Here is a 21059-nt window from a genome sequence, read left to right as displayed (position 1 = left end):
AGTTGCACTGAGGCCCCACTGAACTCAGTGGGACAAGTTAGCTATGACTCAAGTCCCATCAATTTCAGCAGGAACTAAATGCAACTAACTTAATCTGGATTAAGTCCATTATATTTGTCATTTGGATGGCTGGATGGCTAAGAGCTGCTACGTTTATGCCCTCCCCTGAGCTTCCTGGAGGCATCTAGCAGGAAAACAATATGTTGGACAAATTGCTTGCAGAGCCACTACAGCCCTTTACAGATCTGAAGGAAGTACATACATTGAATATGCAGAAGGGAGAGTGGGTTCACTCCTACTGTCTATGCCCTGACCTATATGCATTCTCTGTTCTTTTATGAACAGAGCCTTTGGGTATGGGCTCTGTCTGTACGGACCAAGAAAATGCAGGTTTTGCTGTGGTTCAATGAAAGCCTATATGCAGTCCTTTTTGTTTTTGGTAAAAAAAAATAAGGTGCCCGTACTCCTATCTTGATAAATCTTCCGTGGGTGCCAGCACAAAATGGCTGCCAATGGCAGCAAAATAAGAGGCAATAGTGCTCCATACCAGGGAGTACCATCACAAAAAAGCACTGCCTGTAAGTGTACAAGACCATGTGTCCAAATCGTACACATGCAGGCTCAGTTCACAACAACTACGGCATGGGGGCTTAGGATGGGGTCAGTGGGTTTGACCCCCCTTCACAGCTCCATGCTTTTAGTGTATGACCTTCCCAAATGTCTGACAAGGGCTGATGTACATACAGGAACACAAAGCGCACCTGTTCTGAAACTAGCAAAATTCAGCTGCTAACCTACCTGCTGTTTCTTGCAAAAAAAGAAAAGAAAGAAAATCCCTTCATTTAAAAGGAAATTTCCTTGTGTGCACTGATTCAGTGATATCTTATTTCTCAGGCCAGAGAACCAGCATGACCTGGAAGCTTTCATAGAGTGGGAAGGGCTCGTGATGTGCTCTGTTGTACTGTTGTTCAAAGAAGCCTCTTAGCTCATCTGGTTGGTCATTAGTCATTCCAACTTGTCAACAGTGCATGGTGATGACATGTTGGCCAAATCCCTGCTTGACATCCCTCCAGGCTCAAGACTTGACAGTTTTCCCCAGCAATCGGAGGCACAACTCAAGGAGAAAGTAGAACTCAGTACCCTTGGAAGGACCTTCATTGACCCCAGGTGACCGCCTTCCTCCACAATCGCTTCTCCCCTTCGCTTCACTGTCCTATTCTCCACCTTCCTCAATATTTCATGCCCCAGCTTCTCACATTGTTAGACAGTGATTAATTCAGTTTGGCCTCAAATAAGAACAGCTGGGATCTGAAAGCAGCAGCGGTCTTGCAGCCTTACCCATCCAGATGGGTCAGTGCGCTGATGGCAAAGGCAAGAGTTAAGCCAAGAGAGAGATGTAGCAAAGCGAATTAGTGTCAAATGACTTAACCTAATCCCTGCCCACCAAATCCTCTGATGTGAGCTGAGTCTGTTCACCACCATTTCCCTATTCTGCTCACATCACCAGCAGACAAGTCCAAACTAAGTTGATGGATATAGGGCTTCTCTGCCCTGATTATGTTTAATCAAGAGAGAACAATTGACAAGACAGACTTTTTAAAAATTGTTTACGAGGAAACACAGCTTCTATATACTGGGTGTGCAGACAGGCACAAACACTCCCAATGTCTCTCTTTTTAATTGCTTACCCTGCTATGGTTAAACTGGGCTGGCACTGCCCTCTGCTGGAGGAGTGACGTATTGCCTGTCCCCATACTGTCATATCGGTTACTTCTAGGCTGAGTTACACATTACATTATTACTAAAATCCTGTAGCTAAAGAATTGGCTGGTTAGTTCAAATCAATATTTGGAATTCTGTGTCCCACCCTACAGCTTTAAGGCCCTTCTTGCCCCTTTGGGTTTATGGGTCACAATGCTACAATGACTGCAGGACCCATAATTGACAGAATCCCCCTTAGAACACAAGAGGCTGCTTTATACTGAGTCAGACCACTGGTCCATCAAGCTCAGTATTTTGCACACTAACTGGCGGCAGTGGCTCTCCAGGATTTCAAACAGGAGTCTCTCCCAGCCCTGCCTGAAGATGCTGGAGATGGAACCTGGGACTTTCTGCATGCACAGCAGACGCTGTGCTACTGAGCCATGGCCCTTCCCCTTCTAAGTCCAGCAGCCATGTAAATATGTGGATCTAGACTCCAGAACCTGATACTTCCTGACCAACACTCCCAGCCTCTCTTGCTTGCCCACTTCCTTCCTGTCAATAGTGCACAGCCTCCGCCCTCTGCCCCCGCTTACTCAACTTTGCTACCCATCCCAAAGTACCCGGCCTCTCCTCATCTTAAACACAGCTTTATTCGGGGCCCTTCTTGCATTAACTCCTTCTTGCCTCAATTCCTGGTCTCTTTTGCCCTTTTCCTCGGGATTCCTTCTCTCGCTCCCCTCATCCAGGTTTTTCTTTCTCAGTCCATGGCCTACTCAGGACCCTTTCTGCAACCTCCTTGCCTCTGGGCTCCCTGTCCCTGAGCTTCCCTATATTCCAGGACTCCATTCCCAATCCTACACCTATCCATGTGTGAGGTTTATAGTCCCAACCAAACTGACAACCTTCCCTACCCTCACTGAACTGCAAACTGGTTCTGTGAGCAGACAGCCAGCATCAGAGGCTTCATTGCCCCAAGCACAACACAACAGAGATGCAGGACATATACACTTGAAAAAGCTAAGTAGCTACAAGTGGGACATATTTGTTTGCAAACACATGTAGCACAGTAAGCACACACACACGCACTGATTAGGGAGCCAGGGCTGAGTGTGGCTCCCGGTCCAAGTGGCAAAATTGGCTTGCTGCTGTGGAAATCATGGGCCCATACCATGGCATCTCTGTAAACTCTACTTCACATTTTTCCTTTGTGTGTGTGCGTGCGTGCGTGCGCACAGTTCTTTTGTGGTTACCGCTGCATGCTTTGTGAGCTTTGGATGTGGCACTCCAGAAACATCACCACCATTTCTTGGCTTTAAAGGAGAATCCAGTCATCTCAAAGAATATTGTATTGTGCATGTGGTAGCGAAGCCTCAGCCCATACAGCACTTGCATAGAGGAGGAGCAAGAGGAACAGGAGAGGGCCTTGGGTAGAGGGCAGAGTAAGCCCTGGCTTATACGGTGGTGGCCTTCCTCTTCCCCCTCCAAGAACATATGAGCCAGGCATGATTCACAATGACACCTGTCTACACAAAGGCTCTGCTCATGCAATGCTTTTCCTGAGAGGGGAGGGGGAAATCATGCAGATGAGACCTCCAGACAATCAGATGCTGTCAGCTCACACATTCGGTGATGTGTGTGGTCATCTGCTCAACCACTATGAGCCAGCCAGCTAGCCCCAAGGCATGAACGAGGAGTGGGGGGGGGCAGAGAGAAGAGAGATGGGCAAGAGAGATGCACCTGTGGGTGAGTAGATATTATCTTGAGGGTGCTTGTGTGTGTCGGAATTTGCCAGACAAAATGTTGGCTGGAAAACTTGAGTCATACATGGATGACATTTGTGTGCTGCTTTTTACACATGGAAGGGACCTTGGAATCAAAAGGATGTGAGACCTGGCTGGCCGTGAGCAAGTCTCACTTCAGTGTTTCCGTTAACTTCCTTGAAGCAGTCCTGCAAAGCTTGCATTCGTTGCTCAAGAGAATGTCCTAATGGATTGCACCCATAATTTGGGTACAAAAAAGGAGATAAATGGTTAACAACTTCCAGGAACAATGCTCTCAGTTTATCCCGTTCTGATCAGTGGTCTCAGAGCAAGGTTGTACAGGCAGTGGTCTAGTTTATACCTATTACCTAAGAACATAAAACCAGCTCTGCTGGATGAGATCAACGGTTCACAGCAGCCAACTAGATGCCTACGGTGAAGCCCACAAGCAGGACATGAGCACAGCAGCACTCTCCCTATTTGTGTTCCCCAGCAACTGGTATTCAGAGGCACACCACCCCGTCACTATAGCACATAGCCATGATGGCACAAGCCACTGAAAGCCTCATCCACCATCAATTTGTCCAAGCCCCCTTTAAAGCCATCCAAGTTGGTGGCCATACCGATATCTTGTGGCTGCAAATTCCACAGTCGATCTATGCATTGTGAAACATACCACCTTTTATCTGTCCTGAATCTTTCAACATTCCTGTCCTGAAGCTTCCACCATTCAGCTTTTTTGGATGGTCCCAAATTCTAGTGTTATGAGAGAGTGCGGAAAACCTCTCCCTATCCACTCTCCACATAACCATAATCTTATAAACCCGTCATGGTTCTTACTCATCTTACTCACCTTTTCTCTAAACTAAAAGCCCTCAAATATTGTAACCTTTCCTCATAGGGTGATCATTTTGACTAACCTTTGCTGAACCTTTTCTACAACACTCTTTGGAGATGCAGGGACCAGAACAGTACACAATATTCCAAGTACAGTCACACCATAGACTTGTCTTTGATTGCTGCTGATCCTCCCATGCAATGTGCAGCCTTGCTATTGTGTTAAGTATGTTCTGGGGAGTGCTCTCAGTTCACACGGGGCTACAGTGAGGTACGATCAGCCTGGACAGTGCTTTAATTAACAGGGTATTCTCCTCGCCACACAAGGATTTTGCAAGCACAGGTTTTCCTCAACAGACAAATCTATGTGATAAGGGTTTCCGAAATGTAAGAAGTTTGAAAATCACATATTTGGAATGCATTAAGATCCAATACACTAATTAGTTTGAATATAAGCCAGGTACAGAGAAGCAGTCTATAGGCTCCAGTTTGTAATTACCAAGACTATATTGTGGGACTAGTATATACAACACTTGAATTGTACAAGTCATATTGATAAAAAGATGTTAAATGAAATGCAGTAAACAAACATCCTACAAACAGCAGTCCCAGCTCTCCGGGTATATTCATACCTCAGAGATTCCTTGTCTGTTCACCACAGAGAATATTCTGGCTGAGGGCACTTCCCCGCAAGCAATATTCAATACTGACCAGGTTCCTGGAGAACCCGCTGAAAATAAAGTTCTCACGGATGTGGTCAATACCAAATTTCACCATGTATGAGATGGGAGGGAAGAAGCCCATGACACATTTTTTTAAAGCACATGATCCTTTTCTAAAAAGTAACTTTGCCATGGGCTTATCCTCGGAAATGAACAGGAAAAGGATGTTGGATGTTGTGACATTTCACTTGTAGTCAGCAAGCTACTCCCCACTGACAGCCCCTAGACCCAGGAGGCCAAATTCCCCACCAACTTTAGTAAGCTGTGTCTCCAACCATTTTCCCTCCAGAGCTGCAACTAAATCTTTTGCAAAGGCACTGCAAAGAAAGAAAGCCAAGAAGCTCTGTGGAGGGAATGAGGCCACCTTTCATCTTCTGGGTTTTTAAAAAAATTTAGAAAGACTGTAGCCAATATGCTGTTGTCTGGTTTTTAAAGGCCTTTTTACTCACTTGCATTCAGATGGCAAAACTATGGAAAGGCGCTGGATCTCTATTGCCGTTCCCAACACCGACAATTCCAGCGTGGAAGGGTTTGGTCCCACCTTACCTCCTCATCACCACCACCACCACCAGTGGCAAATTAAGCCACGAGATGCCGCAGTAGAAAATACACAACACTGCCAACCCCAGCCGCTGCTGTGAGTGCCAAGAGGCGCACCAGCAGGAAGTCCATGGAGTCCTCCAGAGAGGTGTGCAACTTCAGGGCCTGCTTCCTTGTGGTCTCAAGGTCTCCCGAGTTGTCGATTACATGGCTGGCCAGTTTCACCTTTTGATCAAGGGGCAACTGGGCGGCAATGCGTGCTTCTGCCTCTGCCCGGGTCAGCCCATTCCTCTGCATCAGGCGGACCAGCTGGGTCTGGGGGTCACTTGACAAAGGAAGGGAGAAGAGCTTAGCTCAGGAAGAAAGCCAGAAAGGGCCACTAGGCTATATATATTGCATCTATCTTTATAACCACCTCCTGACACTCTCTTGCACGCACTGGCATGACTAAGACACAGAAACTCAGGGAGAGACAAGGAAGAGATCAAAGGGGCAGGGTTATGCAGCTAGGAGCGGGCTCAGTTGCCAAGGCGCCCACTGAGTTCTGTGGGATGACAGGCAATGACTGCAATCGGCAAGCCTGCTGAGAAGAGGCAAAACCTACTTCCTCGCCCCCAAAAAGCTGACAGGGAAAAAGTTTGCTCCCTCTCCAGTAAAATCCCTGAACAGATTCACTTTCCCCATCTAACTCAGAGATGGGGAACCTTGGGCTCAGGGGACAAATGCAGCCCCCAGAGCCTCTCTGCCTGGCCTGTGGGACTCTTCCCAGCCACCCCCTCTCTCCTCAAGCCACTCCTGTCCTGCTTTGCATCATCCTTGACAGTTCCTACTTGGCTGGAATGCGTCCTTGAATAACACCCCTTGGATCGAGAGGGGTGGGTGAGGCTGTGTAGAAACTAACCTACTGTACAAAGGCAAAATTCACATTCATTGCTCTGCCCACTTTTGACTCTAGCCCATCTACAACTAGCATGTGGCCCCTGGAAGATTACCCAGAAGGGGGTGTGACCCTATGGAATGGCAAACTTTTCATATACCTTCATTCTGAGGCTCGCAAGCCCAAGGGCAGGGCCTTAGCCCATTCCTTTCTGCATGGCCACTTGGGTACTGCCCTTAAAAAGGCAGTGCATCTGAATGGCCATCAGTTTCTGACTCCATGTAGAAGGCATCAACACATTCCAATAGCCATCCTTTGCCCTCCATCAAAGCGACTGGCACCGTGATATTGAGACGTAACAACACTGTTCCCTACAATGTCCTTACCAGTACACAAGAACTGTGTGTTTCATGAACTTGGTCAGTGTGTTGGTTTCAAAAAGGAGTGGGATATCCAGGATGACATACCGATAGCCTGGAAAAAATAAAGTACATTTTCTACTGGAAACAGCAAATGTTGACTCCCCACCACACACACATACATACACAGCACTACAAGCTTTGTGTAAAGTGTTACAAATTAAATAATGTTAATGGATCCATGTGCCAATAAGGCACTGAGATATTGCTTTCCCCTACAAGAAAACCTTCCTCTCCTCCAGTGGCAAACTGATCCTGAAACATAGGACAGTTCCAGCATTATAGTGCACTGTTCAAAGGAGAGGGATAAAAAGGTAAAACAAATAATCCTATGTCTCAAGTAGCTTTTCAGATTTTGGCCTTGTTCATATATTTTCCCCAAAATGTTAGTCTAAAATAGATAATGTTATGGTATGTCTGTCTCTGAAAGAACATAGAATCATAGAATAGTAGAGTTGGAAGGGGTCTATAAGGCCATCAAGTCCAACCCCCTGCTCAATGCAGGAATCCAAATCAAAGCATTCCCGACAAATGGCTGTCCAGCTGCCTCTTGAATGCCTCCAGTGTTAGACAGTGAGGTAATTGGTTCCATTGTCGTATGGCTCTAACAGTTAGGAAGTTTTTCCTGATGTTCACTTGAAATTTGGCTTCCTGCAACTTGAGCCCATTATTCCGTGTCCTGCACTCTGAGACCCCGGCCCTCCTATGTGTGACAACCTTTCATGTACTAGAAGAGTGCTATCATATCTCCCCTCAGTCTTCTCTTCTTCTGGCTAAACATGCCCAGTTCTTTCAGTCTCCCCTCATAGGGCTTTGTTTCCAGTCCCCTGATCATCTTTGTTGCCCTCCTCTGAACCTGTTCCAGTTTGTCTGCATCCTTCTTGAAGTGTGGAGACCAGAACTGGACACAGTACTCAAGATGAGGCCTAACCAGTGCTGAATAGAGGGGAACTAATACTTTAATAACAGACATGATTAATTTAGGTTCATTTATTTCATTGGGTCTACTCTGGGGAGGACTTAGTTGAATACAACCTACAATATCTCCACATAGCTATGAAGCTCACTGGGTGACCTTGGGCCAGTCACTGCCTCTCAGCCTCAGAGGAAGGCAATGGTAAACCCCCTCTGAATACCGCTTACCATGAAAACCCTGTTCTTTTTTTTTTTACAATAATTTTTATTCAAATTTCCATAAAACAAACAAAACAAAATCATAAAACATTCAAAGACAAAAAACAAAACAAAAATGATTAAACAAAAAAATAAAATGTTGACTTCCCATTTGTCGCAGATCAGTTATAGGTCTACAATATATAACAATCCTGTCTCTTAAATTATATTATAAAATCACTTTCCTCCTGTAGTTATCTTAATTAATCATCAAATCTCATAGCCATTACTTTATTCTTTCCACAAAAAGTCAAAGAGAGGTTTCAATTCTTTAAGAAATATATCTGTCAATTTTTCTCCAAATAAACATGTCGATTAATCCATCTCGTTAATAATAATAATAATCTTATTGTCATAACCATAGTCCAAATAAACATATCAATTAATCCATCTCATCAAATCTGTTAAGTCCAATAATTTCAATAGCCATTATTCCATTATCCATATTAATTCCATCTTCCATCTTCAGTAGTCTTGTTAAGTCCAGTAATTTCAGTGTCCAATCTTCCATTATCAGTATTCCATAATAATCTTGCTGTCATAGCCATAGTCATATAATAAGAGTCTGATGGGAATTTCCTCTATCCCAAATATTTTCTTGCCATCAATTCTGAATAAGTTGCTGAAATATTGTTGTAAAGTCATATCTTTGTTCTTCTTTTTTACAAAATGCACTGGCTCATCTCTTGAGAGTTTTTCCATTGTCACATGGCTGCAGTTAATTCCATAGATTTTCTCTATATCAAGCTCCATCACGTCATTCCAGTCCAGAAAATTATCTAAGCCATTGATAACTTTATCTCTAATATCTTCATTAATTTCTTCAGAGATAACGTTAAGTTCCAAACAGTAGATTTTATTTCTAATATCCATAAACTCCAGATCTTTTTCCAATTCCACATTTGTTCCAATCTCCAGGGCTTGTGTCTTCCCTTTATTTTTTCTTTTCTCATCTCTGATCTCATTCTCCTCTCTCACAGGATCCCCTATTTCTTTAAGCTCCTGCGTCATTTTGCTCAGTTCAATTTTCAGCTCCTTACTGCCCTGTCGCAGGGTTTGTTTCGTTATCTCAATCTCATCCATTATTTTCTGAAACATAATTACTTCCAGATTCTCAGCCACTTTCTTGATTGCCATTTTTAAAACCACGAAAACAAAACAAAACAAAAATAAAGAACCACTTCTTATTTCAGCAACAATTGGGTTAATATTCCAGGCTTGATGACATCACAGTATAAACAGAGCAGCCTGCCTTATCTCTCTATGTTCAAGAATACAAAACAAATTTAGTTCCCAGCATCAAAACAGTTAGTGGCGTCGTGAAGAAGCAGATTCGTCAAAATAAAATAGACCAAAAAGAGAATAGTCCCAGACAATATAATGTTCCAAAGTTCATATTTTTTATTTTTTTCTCCTCGGAATAGAAATCCCTCTTCTGTTTATATCTTTAGAATGCACTTCCAGGACAGATTTTTGCAATAGAAACAGAGATAAGCTGTTAATTTCGTGAATAACAGAGAAGAGTTATAGCTCACCCAGAAGTTCTTTAAAGCTGATTCATTTGACAAATCTCTTTTTGCTGCAACAATTTAAACCAAGTAAAAAAAAGAAAGAAGGGTGCTTGCCTGTTAGTCCGTTTTCTCTTTGAAGAAAAGATAAACGTATCGCTTAAACATATAGAGCTTGTTCGGAAGTCCGTCCGGCATTGCTGGCTGGACCTTTTCTCATAAATTAATGAAATCCAGTCCTCCCAACAAAAACAGGCTTTTGAGGTTGATCTCTACGTTTCTCCCTGCCTGGGAGAAATTTCATCAGTCAAAAAAAAAAAATGTTCTGACTGATTTATATCTGAATAAGCTTCTTGTGAGGCGGGAGCCCGTCTCAAAAGCAGGCACAAGTGAAGTTACCCTTCCCGGAAGTCCTCCATGAAAACCCTGTTCATAGGGTCGCCATAAGTCGGAATCGACTTGAAGGCAGTACATTTACATTGTATATATATATAGTCATTCACCACAGATGGTCACAAAGCAGTTTATACAACAATCAATAACACAATCCATCAATCACTTATTATTTATTAAATTTATATCCTGCTCTTCCTCCCAGCAGGTGCCCAGGGTGGCAGACAAAGACATTCTAAAACATCTTAAAAACAGACTTAAAATATATTACAACAAAACACCTTAAAAAACATTTTTAATCTTTTTTCAAAACGTCTTAAAAATCAATTCCAACACAGATGCAATGGAATTTATTTCGAGGTAAGTGGATATAGGATTGCAGGTCAAGTATATAAAAGGGACACCAGGTGGAAGAGGAGAATAATAATTTTGGTAAGATTTGGGGGAACTCTGTCCCCTAAAAATTGGATTACAATCCCTAAGAATTCTGATAGCTCTTCCTTTACAGGGCTGAATATTTGATTCTGCAAGTTCTTATCCTTTCTTCCTGAATGATACATTTTACGCATGACTCTAGGACTAAGCAGCTAAGTCAAAGGCCACATGGAAAAGGAGGGTTTTGAGGAGGGATTTGAAGGGAGGGCTTCACTGGTGCTGAGATTTGACTCAAGAAACTATTTGCAGTAGTAGACTCAGCCTTTTTACAGGAGGAATCAAGAGGATGCCCTTGAGCATGCGCAGAGTGCTTTTCCCCTGTCACTGGTCAACCCAGTGATAGACCCCCACCTTGCTCATCTGGGATCAACAGAAGTGATGCAGCAGGTCAACACAGAAAGGTGCAGAAATTAAATTAAAAAAAATGTTTAACCCACTTTGCGCCATACAAATACCCAATAAACAAGACCATTAAATAAAACTCCTTCCCCATTAACTCTACATTATACCCACCTTGTTCTACCCTACAGTTTGGCTCATAATACCCCTACTTATTTATTTTTACATCTTTAAAAACATTTTTTTAAGCTTTCGAGCTTGTGACCTCCAGCTCAACCACCCACAAATACTCAGAAGTCTCTCTTGCTCCTTACCACAGCTCTGCCCATTCTCCAACGCTACAATGGAATCCCCTCCTTAAACATTTCTCCCCCTTCCTTTAAATCCCTCCACAAGGCCTTTGGCTTAAGCACTTAACCCTTGTTCCCAGCTATAACCAAGCTTAAGTACATGGAATGGCATTTGCTCACATACATCCTCTGCTGTCTTTCTCCCTCCTCTGTCTAGACAAGCCTTGTATTAAACCACTAGCCTGGTAGCCCATAAGAGACTGTGAGCAGGAAAATGCATGGAACTCCATACAGGTGAATGAGCAGGTGAGTGCACCCATCATACAAACCAAGTGGACTACCAGAGGAGGGTAACCTCCTTTTCCACACCAAGCACAGAAATGCAATGTATTGGTGAAGGAGAGATGGAGGTCTCCATCCCTCCCTCATCTGCCAACCGCCATCAGGCTAGTAACATTTGTGGCCTTATTTACAAGGCTGCAGGCTCCCATCTATTTTTCTCTTAGGAAACTCTGTAAAATACCACGTACACTGTTGGTGCTTTTATAATATTGCTACTAACTTGAATGACAGGAGTTGAATTACTCCAAGTAAACTTAATTTGCAAAAGTATCTTCCTTAGTAGAAAAAAAAATCCAAAGTCCTGAGGATAGCCAGTGAGGTTATTTTCCCTTTCCCTAAATGCTTTCTCCTCTCATCTTGTATTCTAGGGAGCTTACAGTGACCTTAGAAAACTGGAGGGCAGAGCTCCACCTTCCCCCCACTGACCCTATCTATTTTCAGCGAGTTCCAATTCCTTCTAGTAAGGGCAGCCTTCTTTTCTACCCTGAGACCTCCAAAGCAGCCAGCGATATTATCAGGCACTTGATTAGACAGATTTGACAGCTGTATTTGTTACAGTTATCAGAAGAATGAAAGGGAACAGAAAGACGCTGCAGAAATCCCAGCTGTCAAACCATTATTTTACCTTATCGAGTTCAAAAAGAGCTTTTGTAAGAGCATCAGGGAAAGTGGGCTGTGTGTATGTGTGTGCATGCGCAGGGGACGCATGCGAGCATTTTTGAAGGTATGACATTATGCACAATACTTCCCAAAGACTCTTTTGTGTGTGCTCTTTAAAGGCACGTTAAGGGAGCAAAAACGCAAAGGGCAAGAACAAAAAAAGAAAATTCTCAGGATGTAAGCAGTGAATGCCTACGGCCGTACTAGCCTGAGCACGCCCAATCTCGTCTGATCTCGGAAGCTAAGCAGGGTCAGGCCTGGTTAGTACTTGGATGGGAGACCACCTGGGAATACCGGGTGCCGTAGGCTTAAAGGAAGGCCACCTCTGAATACCTCTTACCATGAAAACCCTATGAATATATCCAAAAAAGATTCATAGGGTCACCATAAGTCGTAATCGACTTGAAGGCATATAACAGCAGCAGTGAGTGGATGATCACAAACAACATGGCACAAAGGAAGAAGCTAAGATGCCTTTTCCAGTTCTTCCTCTCTCAGCCGGCAAAGAAAAATAAATGCACGGTAAAGGGAGATGTCAGCATGTATAGATGCCCCGAGGATTTTGCAAAGTAATATCTACCTCACCAGTAGCTTACCAAGCACAAAGTATTTCAAAATCTGTTTCAGTATCTCCTTCTGGATCTCAGGGTGAGTGATGGAATTTAGCAGCTGACGCTTTTCCGGCTGAGAGAAAATTATGCTTCCTAGAGCTTCACGGTTGATCTCACCGGTCTCCAAGAGAATTTCAGGACCAAAGGAGTGCACAATACGCCGATATGCCAGGAAACGTGGCTGGACCACTGAGGAAAGGAACAGGGTATTGACATTAAGGCCCAACAGAGTTTCTTTAAGTTTGTGATCACGGATAGTGCTGGGAAACTCAACCAAAGCCAAGGGTGACAAGGAAACAAACAGCAAGTTGGGAGGCTTCACCTGTGGATGGACAGACATGCCCATTTCCAGTCTGTGACAATTTCACACTTGCTCATTCAATCTGTCCCTTTTTTCCACGTTATTCTGCCCATTTGGTCTTTAAAAATCCCCTTGAAAAATTATATTTAAATATGTATTTTATCTCAGTGTATTCATTTCTGTCTTTTTTTTGAGCTGAGTAATTTGGAAATGTGTGAAATCTGAAGGATGACAAGATTCCGCTCTGCACACTAATCCAGGAAGTGCAGCTCAGGTTAGCCCACGTTGGAATTCACAGCATCCCTGGCTCCAGCTAGCCCACCCAACTGGCAGAGGTCCTCCAACTGATAAGAAAGGCAGGCTCCAACTGTTGCTGATGGAGGGAAGAGAAGAACACAACTTCTTACTCAAAGCTGAAAGCCACAGTACCTCTCCCAAACTTTTCAGATTAGCATTCTTGCCTCTAGCGCCAATCCACAGATTACCAAACAAGAGCACAAGAACTATCCTACTGGAACAGATCAATAGAGCAGCACTGTGTCTTCCAGCAGCAATAAGCTGATGCCTCTGGAAGCTCACAAGCAAGGCAAGATGGCAGTATCCATCCTATTGGAAGCCGCTAGCTTTTAGTAGCCAGAAAGTGCATTTTTTGCTAGCAAGGCTAGTAGCTCTTGAGAGGATCAAATACATACTGTGAAGCATAAATCTTTCTAGACAGCCATTTATGCAACTGGGCATCAAAACATCCTATGTGGTATGTTGCTCTTTTATACTGGCTAACCCATGTGGTGACAAACCCTGTCCTGAGTAATACACAGAATTTTGTACAGCTTTCACTTCCTATCCTGATGCCTCAGCTGTGGCCCACTGAGATCAGGAAAGCCACACACATCCCAAATGTAGATTTTTAAGGATTTCCTTTCCTTAATCTGAGGGCCAAACTACACATTACGTTACAGTGCCATGATTTTAACTCCCAACATAATTTTATTTTCTTCTTTAAAAATAAACAGCTGGGAAAGTAGGCGGGTGGAATTTGGATCAGAACTACAGTGTAGGCAGAGCATTTTAAAGAAAAAGCTTCACCCCCCCACACTGATTCCCCAACTTAAATTGCACCCCCCCCATCAGCTGCAATTAGCCATGCAGGAAAAAAGATATAGGTACAGTGTTTTTGCCAATATGGTTTCCCCTTCATGGTCATCAACACCTCCCAAGGGGTGACGTTTGTGCGCGATTTGGATGGGCTGCAGTACATAGGCAAAGAGGAAAGCCTCTCTTCTTCAGGGTGGCAGGCCTGATCCAGATCACCCCTCTACCCCAAAGTCTGCTTTTTAAAGAAGAAAATGTAATGTGTAGTTTGGCCCCAAGGTATCTGGGAATGCCACAATTAAGAGACTGGATGGTAAGCAGCATGGACCTGTACTTAATTATTTGCTTCATTTTTATCGCACCCTTCATCAAATAAGTGAACTGGGGGCAAGGTCCCAATCATGGATCCAACGAACAATGACTCCTTTGGGAAGCCTGTAGTATGTACTGCCTCTGGTCAGCAGTCCTCTGGTGAATCACAGTTCATCTTCTGTTCACCCTTGCACCAAGTAGCACAGGCTGTCTCACCTTGCCGGGCTATAACATCAGCATCAATAACAGCGCAGCCCAATGCCTGTAGCATAGCAACCACTGTGCTTTTTCCTGACGCGATGCCACCTGTCAGTCCCACCAGAAACATCCTACCCTGGAAAAGAAAAAAAGAATGTTAAGCAGCAATAAAAAAGTGAAATTCAGCTTGAGCCAATTAGTAACTTTGTTTTGAAGAGCTTCAACTTTCCTCCACTCTCATTCCCACTCTGCCTTGTCACCTACCCTTCTATTTTAAATTTTAATATAAAATATACAAAGGGAAAAAATATTTACATTTCTGAGTTACTATCTATCAGTACAAGAAACTAGAACCAACAGCCTGGCAGGAAACTTCCATTAATTAGTGGATTTCAGCACTCCCACCACCATCATTTTTGGTCCCTCATTGGCCCCATAAGATTGCCAGATCACAGCGCTACAATGACTAAAGAAACCATAACTGACCAAATTCTCCTGTCTGGGCCTAGATCCAGCAGCCACTTCCATTAGCCATCCTGTCTCTTGACAAGCATCCTAACACTCCTGTCTCCCTCCTTCACCTTTCGGTATACAGCCCTTCCTCATCTTAAACATCACAAAGAATCTCCAATTAGCCCCTTTCCTGCCACATTTCCCTGACTTTTCTGTACTTTCTTCACACTTCATTCTCCATGTATCCTTCTTCCAGATTCCTCTTCCTTAGACCATCACCTACGCTTTGATCAGCTTCCTTGCCTCTGGGCTCCCTGTCCCATAGCTTCCCATTCCTCAGCCCATGTTCCTGTGAGGTTTTAATCCCAGCCAAATTACAGGTTCCTCCTCACTGAAACTTGATTACAAACAGCTTAGCACCACACCACACCAGGTCATCCAATCAGTGTCAGAGGCTTCAGTGCCACAAACACAATACAGAAGAGGTTACCTTCAAATCTCCCAGCTAGGGCTCACTGCTTCCCTCATATATAGCCTCCAGCCCATCAGTCCAACCCTAACTAGGCCTCATTCTTCCAACAACTAGGTCTCATTATATAAAAACCAGATTCTGCTTCTGGTCATTAACCAAGGCATTATGGCTTCTCACTAAAAGATCCTCCCCTCTCTTTACTAGAGCCCTCATTAGAGCCTTTCCAGTATCTTGAACTATTATTGCCCTATATGTCTCCAGTTACAGCTACTGAACAGGACCTATTTTCTTATATGAACAGGTTGCAGACATATTAATCTCTATGCAACAATGGAATGTGAGTGACTGCCAACTGTATCTAGGGTTGCTAATTTGTGACTTTAAAAATATCTGGTCAGTGGGTGGTTCCAGTGATGGGTTGCATCCGGGGCAGATTTTGACCTATCAAGGTGGAGTGTGGTGGATTTGGTGTAGACCAGGGGCAGAACCAGGTTGAGCATATGACACTGACACTAAATCAGACCTTTGGTCTATCTCAGAGATGAGGAACCTGAAGATCTCCAGGCATTGTTAGAGTGTAGAGGTTAGAGTGTTGGACTAGGACCTGGGAGACTAGAGTTCAAATCCCCACTCCACCATGAAGCCCACTGAATGACTTTAGTCCAGTCACTGTATCTCAGCCTAACCTATCTCACAGGTTGTTGTGAGGACAAAATGGAGAGAGAGAGAAAGCATGTATGCCACCTTGAGCTTTTTGGAGGAAAGGTGGGAGATTATTATTATTTACCTTTATTTTAATAATAATAATGCAAGCTGCGGCTGACGAGATCCGGAGGGTCACAGGTTCCCTGTTCTTCTTGTATTTAGATTGGTACTAAATACAGTCACTGCCAACAGCTTTCCAGGGTCTCAGACACAAACGCCTTTCCCAGTCATGCTTCCTGGTGTTCTTTTAAGTTGGAGGTGTGGGGATTATTATCTCCTAAATGTTTATAAATTGCTTTTCTGGACCAAGTCCACCCAAGGAAGTGAATATAAACATAAAAATACAGGACAGTATTATAATAAAACTTTAACACTAAAAAAACAGAAGAAACTAACAATACATTAAAATATATTTCAACAAGCATAAAACCATTTCCAGAGAGCCAGTGTGGTGTAGTAGTTAGAGTGTTGGACTACGACCTGGGAGACCAGGGTTCAAATCCCCACACAGCCATGAAGCTCACTGGGTGACCTTGGGCCAGTCACTACCTCTCAGCCTCAGAGGAAGGCAATGGTAAACCCCCTCTGAATACCGCTTACCATGAAAACCCTATTCGTAGGTCAGAGAGCCAGTGTGGTGTAGTGGTTAAGGTATTGGACTGCGAGGGTTCGAATCCCCACATTGCCATGAAGCTCACTGGGTGACCTTGGGTCAGTCACTGCCTCTCAGCCTCATGAAAACCCTATTCATAGGGTTGCCATAAGTCGGAATTGACTTGAAGGCAGTACACACACAAAAAACCATTTCCAGAGAATAACAGCAATAAATCAATAAAACAGAAGCATGACCTGTAAAGCATATCAATTAAACACCTTTTGAAACAGGTGGGTTTTCAAAGCCTTTTATACCGCAACTGAGAGGGCCAATGATGCCTCTCTTGGGAGGAGTTCCATAAGTTAGGGGCCACTACCAAAAAGGCCCTGCTGTAGTGTTTGCCAATCTAGTTGATCTTAAAGGTGGGCAAATGAGTAAAGACTCCAGTGCTGATCTTAAACCAAGAGCAGGTTCATTATACAGCCACAACCATGTTTTTTCCACATTCCACCATGTTAAATTGAAAATACCCCCCTGCCATTCTGCTGCTTCCCATAAGCTCATTTCAAAACAAAATCTTACAAAACTTATAGTCCTGAACTCATAAACATTTGCTTAACAACTCTCTAAGTTTTCATGGTGATATAAAAAACACTCAGAGAATCCACAGTTTAAAGTCTAAAACAGGAATAAAAAAATCCAGAACCTTGGTGAACTTTTTTTCTGTCAGTGGTCTCATAATTTGTTGAAATGAATTAAAAATTATGCATGTTCACAGAGTACTTGTAATCCTATTACTGGCATATTCTGACCTTCATCTTCAGCAATTTAAAAGTTTAAAAAATGGTGGCTGATTTTTAATTAATTTAAGAAAATTAACATTGGATTCTATGATAGGGCAGGGCATGCTCAGTAAGAACCAACTGTGAGTGTTCTGAAAACCAGAGTAACAGCTGTTTGGCTTGGCAAATCAGTTTCAACTTTGGTTGAAATTTGGGTGAGAGACTACATGTATCTGCTATAGAATAAAAAGGTGGGGAAAAACTTGAAAAATAATGATACTGTTAATAGTGTTTTCCTTTTGGAAAGGAAAGGGGCTTTTCCTCTGCCCAGTGCCTGCCTGCCTGCCCACACAATCTCCTGCTCTCCCTCCCCCTTCCCTCCTCTGCTCTCCTCTCCCCTTCCCCCTGCCACCATTTACCATATGCTCAGAGGCACATTACCAAATTCTTCCAAGCTATTCAGAAACTGGATTGGACTGTGAAAGACCAACCCAAATTGTGTTTGCATTTTTACAAATTTGTAGGACAGTACTATATCTCAGATATTACCAAACAAATATAAAAGTATAAAAATACCAAACAAGAGATGGATTGATTCCATAAAAGAAGCCACAGACCTGAACTTACATCTGAACAGGGTGGTTTATAACATATGCTATTGGAGGTTACTGATTCATAGGGCTGCCATAACTCGTTATCAACTTGAAGGCACATAACAATAAACAATATCTCAGAGAGGAGGTCAGGTCTGCTGCTCCCATGGTGCATTCACTATAGCTGCCCAATTTCCCTACTTTTTAAAGTTTGATAGAAGTATCTGTTGGCTATAGGTACATTCTTAAACCATGAGGTTTTTTGCCTATTAGTAAATATGGATATAGGCAGTCCTTCAATAACCTGGTCTCTCAAACCATTTAAACTTGTAAATGTCAAGACCAGCGCTTTGAAACGGCCCAGAAACATTCTGATAAGCAGTGCAACTGACTGAACCTGTGGTCTTCCATATACAAAGAATGAGTTCCTCTGCTGATTATGGCCCCTCCCTTCAGTTTAGCTTCCTTTGCCACAGAGATTGACGACAGCATTAGAAAGCAGGAAGGAACTGTCCAAGCCAATCTGGTAGATTATGGGGCTTGATCAATGAATGGGGAGAATGAAATCTCCCGGTTCAAATTATCTGTTTTATTTCACATAATACTTGATGAGCAAAAAACTCTAATAGGCAGATATAATACCTAATGGTTTGCAATCCTAAGTAGGGTGGCAAAATACAGACCTTTTTCCTTTAGGGCAGGGCTGTGAAAAAATTTTTTTTTCGGGGAAGTGAATTTTATCCTGAGAGCTAAATAGTGTGTGTCAATTAAAAAAACTATGAAAATCAACAGTTTCAAAATATAATATTTCGGGACAAAACTGGGGACATGGGATATCTGTGATCAGCCCTTCCCCTCAGTTAAAAACAGCAACTGGGATCCCTAAATCAAACCAGAACTGCAGCAATAAGGGAAGGAAAGTATTATCCCATCCCCCCCCATCCCCTGTACCATTTTCCCAGTTTGAGTTCCTCCATCCCTGCATTGGATTCCTGCATTGAGCAAGGGGTTGGATTCAATGGCCTTTACGCACCTTCCAACTCTATGATTCTATGATGCCCAAGCTTTTTTGATCTGCAGGGGAAAATATGCACTTTATCGATCTCCCAGCATAACATCTAGGTTTCCCCCCCCAAAGATAAAAGCTGCTACAGGGCACCCATGTAGGACCATATCTCAATCAAAAATCAATAGTGAAGGCTCATAATATTATTGTACTCTTTTCATTCATTATATTGTAATTAATATTTTATCTATTAAATGTGTACCATCAATACAACCTTAATAAGCTTCAGGTTTGGCTATGAACCAGTATTCCAGTGTTTTTAAACCAGGGCCCTCAGCCTCTTCACATTCAAAGTTCTATTCAAAGTTCTATTTATTAATTAGTCCAGATTTTACATTAGAAATTTGTGATTGCTGAACACATTATTTATTACCAGTTTATACTTTTTTACAAAAACTTTGGATGGGAAGGTTGGCCCATCAATTTTTTTACTTCCTCAAGCAAAAACGGGCTGAAAATCACTGTTCACAAAAACGTGAGAAAAAAAATAAAAATAAAATACTTCCCTCCGCCATATGTGGAGTCCCCACCCCCTCCATAATTTCTAAAAAGAGAAGCGCTGAGGATTAAACCTGCTGGGTCAACCTGGAATTCCTTCCATGTAACCGTGGATGCTGAACGAGGTGGGGGAAACTCTGCACGTACTGTACTCAGAAACCCTGAAGGTGGCTCAGGAAATGAGCTGAAGAATAGAAGCAAACTTCCTCTCCCATATAATATGTTAAACCTTCCAGCTCCCACTCAGTGGAGGAAGGGTCTCGACCCTCACAAAATCTCTCACTCACCCAACTATTCCGCCTCCAAATGGTGACTAATACTGACCCTCTTGCAGGCTTCACTCATGTCTAACTTTTCTGACTTCCTATTGGCAGAAAAGAGTCACGCTGCAAAATCCATCCAATTACTACTGCCCAGCCTGTTTCTGCTTATCCAGCTTCGAAGCAGACAGTACAATTTCAGAAAGAGTGGAGGAAGATGAAAGCGAGGGGCGATGAATGGGAAGAGGAGGAGAGTGGAACTTACTATCTGACAACATGGTCATTTTAAAGCTGCCCCTCTTTGCAAGTGATAGATCTGGGGTTCCTATGGAACTGTCAGTAGTATTGATGACTGGTTGCTTGAAAGGGGTTGGGACGGGATCGCAGCTGGCGGCTGGATAGTTCAGTGGTAGAGTTCTTTGTATCCTAGGTAAAATTAGGATTGTTGCCAGTTCTTGAAATATCACATTCTGATGCATCGGAGGGCTGAGGGTGAAGCCCAGATAGGATCTAGGGCAGAACATGTGGGTTCTGGTGGATGCTGGACCACAGTCCAATGCAAAATCTGTGTTGTCACCCAAGGTGTACAGTACAATTTACAAGAACAAAGACTTGGGGGGGGTCATCCCCTCTGCCTTACTTTGTTGCTTTTTGAGCAACTTGCTTGAAAACAAAAAAACAGTCAGACCACTTTTTCCTAGTGGGTTGATCAGTGCAGCAGTGGTTTGAAAGTTGGGCTTCGACTGGGGAGATCAGGTTTACTTGGCCATTAAATTTGCAGGGTGATCTCGGGTCAGTCACCCTAACCTCACAAAACTGTGCTCTTGGGAGTGGTGCCATATATGCTGCCCTTAGCTCCCTGAAGGAAAAGGGGGTAGTAAAAGAGGCAGCTCCTGTTAAAAAAGGATCTTGAGTAAATGGGACTGGGAAATTGCTTGAGGCCCTGGAGAACTGCTGCCAGTCAGAAGAAGCAGTGATGGGCTACACTAGATGGACTAAACAGTCTTACTCAATATAAGGTAAAATCATATGTTCATAACTGTGATTTATTTGATACTATCTGCTATGTTATCAATAGCAAAAAATGACTTCAGAAACATTTCCTCCTTTGTCTGGAAGATG

General features: G+C 43.2%; 1 protein-coding gene and 1 non-coding gene across 7 annotated transcripts; one reads left to right on the top strand and one right to left on the bottom strand.

Moving 5' to 3' along the window:
- Positions 1-4573: 4573 nt before the first annotated feature.
- On the bottom strand, positions 4574-20042 carry DCAKD (dephospho-CoA kinase domain containing). 6 transcript variants are annotated; one of them, XM_061589554.1, is made up of 6 exons: positions 19965-20042; positions 16226-16443; positions 14532-14649; positions 12596-12799; positions 6827-6914; positions 4574-5888 (listed from the first exon to the last, which is right to left on the bottom strand). In XM_061589554.1, exons 3-6 carry the CDS (start codon positions 14641-14643, stop codon positions 5603-5605), a joined length of 690 nt encoding a protein of 229 aa, XP_061445538.1. In that variant the 5' UTR covers positions 14644-14649; positions 16226-16443; positions 19965-20042; the 3' UTR covers positions 4574-5602. The 6 variants fall into 6 exon arrangements, with proteins under 6 accessions (XP_061445538.1, XP_061445541.1, XP_061445542.1 ...); XM_061589557.1 differs by having other exon boundaries at positions 20002-20025; XM_061589558.1 differs by having other exon boundaries at positions 16226-16438; positions 19965-20008.
- Positions 12190-12308, top strand: LOC133368142 (5S ribosomal RNA). Its single transcript, XR_009758601.1, has one exon. It is a non-coding gene; the product is annotated as a 5S ribosomal RNA (ribosomal RNA).
- Positions 20043-21059: the final 1017 nt, after the last annotated feature.

Source organism: Rhineura floridana, chromosome 11 (assembly GCF_030035675.1).
Source record: "Rhineura floridana isolate rRhiFlo1 chromosome 11, rRhiFlo1.hap2, whole genome shotgun sequence".
Taxonomy (NCBI): Eukaryota; Metazoa; Chordata; class Lepidosauria; order Squamata; family Rhineuridae; genus Rhineura; species Rhineura floridana.
The sequence above is the reverse complement of the archived record's forward strand: the minus strand, read 5'-3'. Positions and strand labels throughout refer to the sequence as shown.

What these genes read in the sequence shown, in the direction of transcription:
- DCAKD (XM_061589554.1), bottom strand. Translation starts at nt 14,643, where the DNA reads ATGTTTCTGGTGGGACTGACAGGTGGCATCGCGTCAGGAAAAAGCACA. An exon ending in TGATGTTATAGCCCGGCAAG is followed by an intron (nt 12,800 to 14,531) that starts GTGAGACAGCCT and finishes TCCTTTCCTCAG; the next exon opens with TGGTCCAGCCACGTTTCCTG. An exon ending in CACACAGTTCTTGTGTACTG is followed by an intron (nt 5,889 to 6,826) that starts GTAAGGACATTG and finishes TCCTTTGTCAAG; the next exon opens with TGACCCCCAGACCCAGCTGG.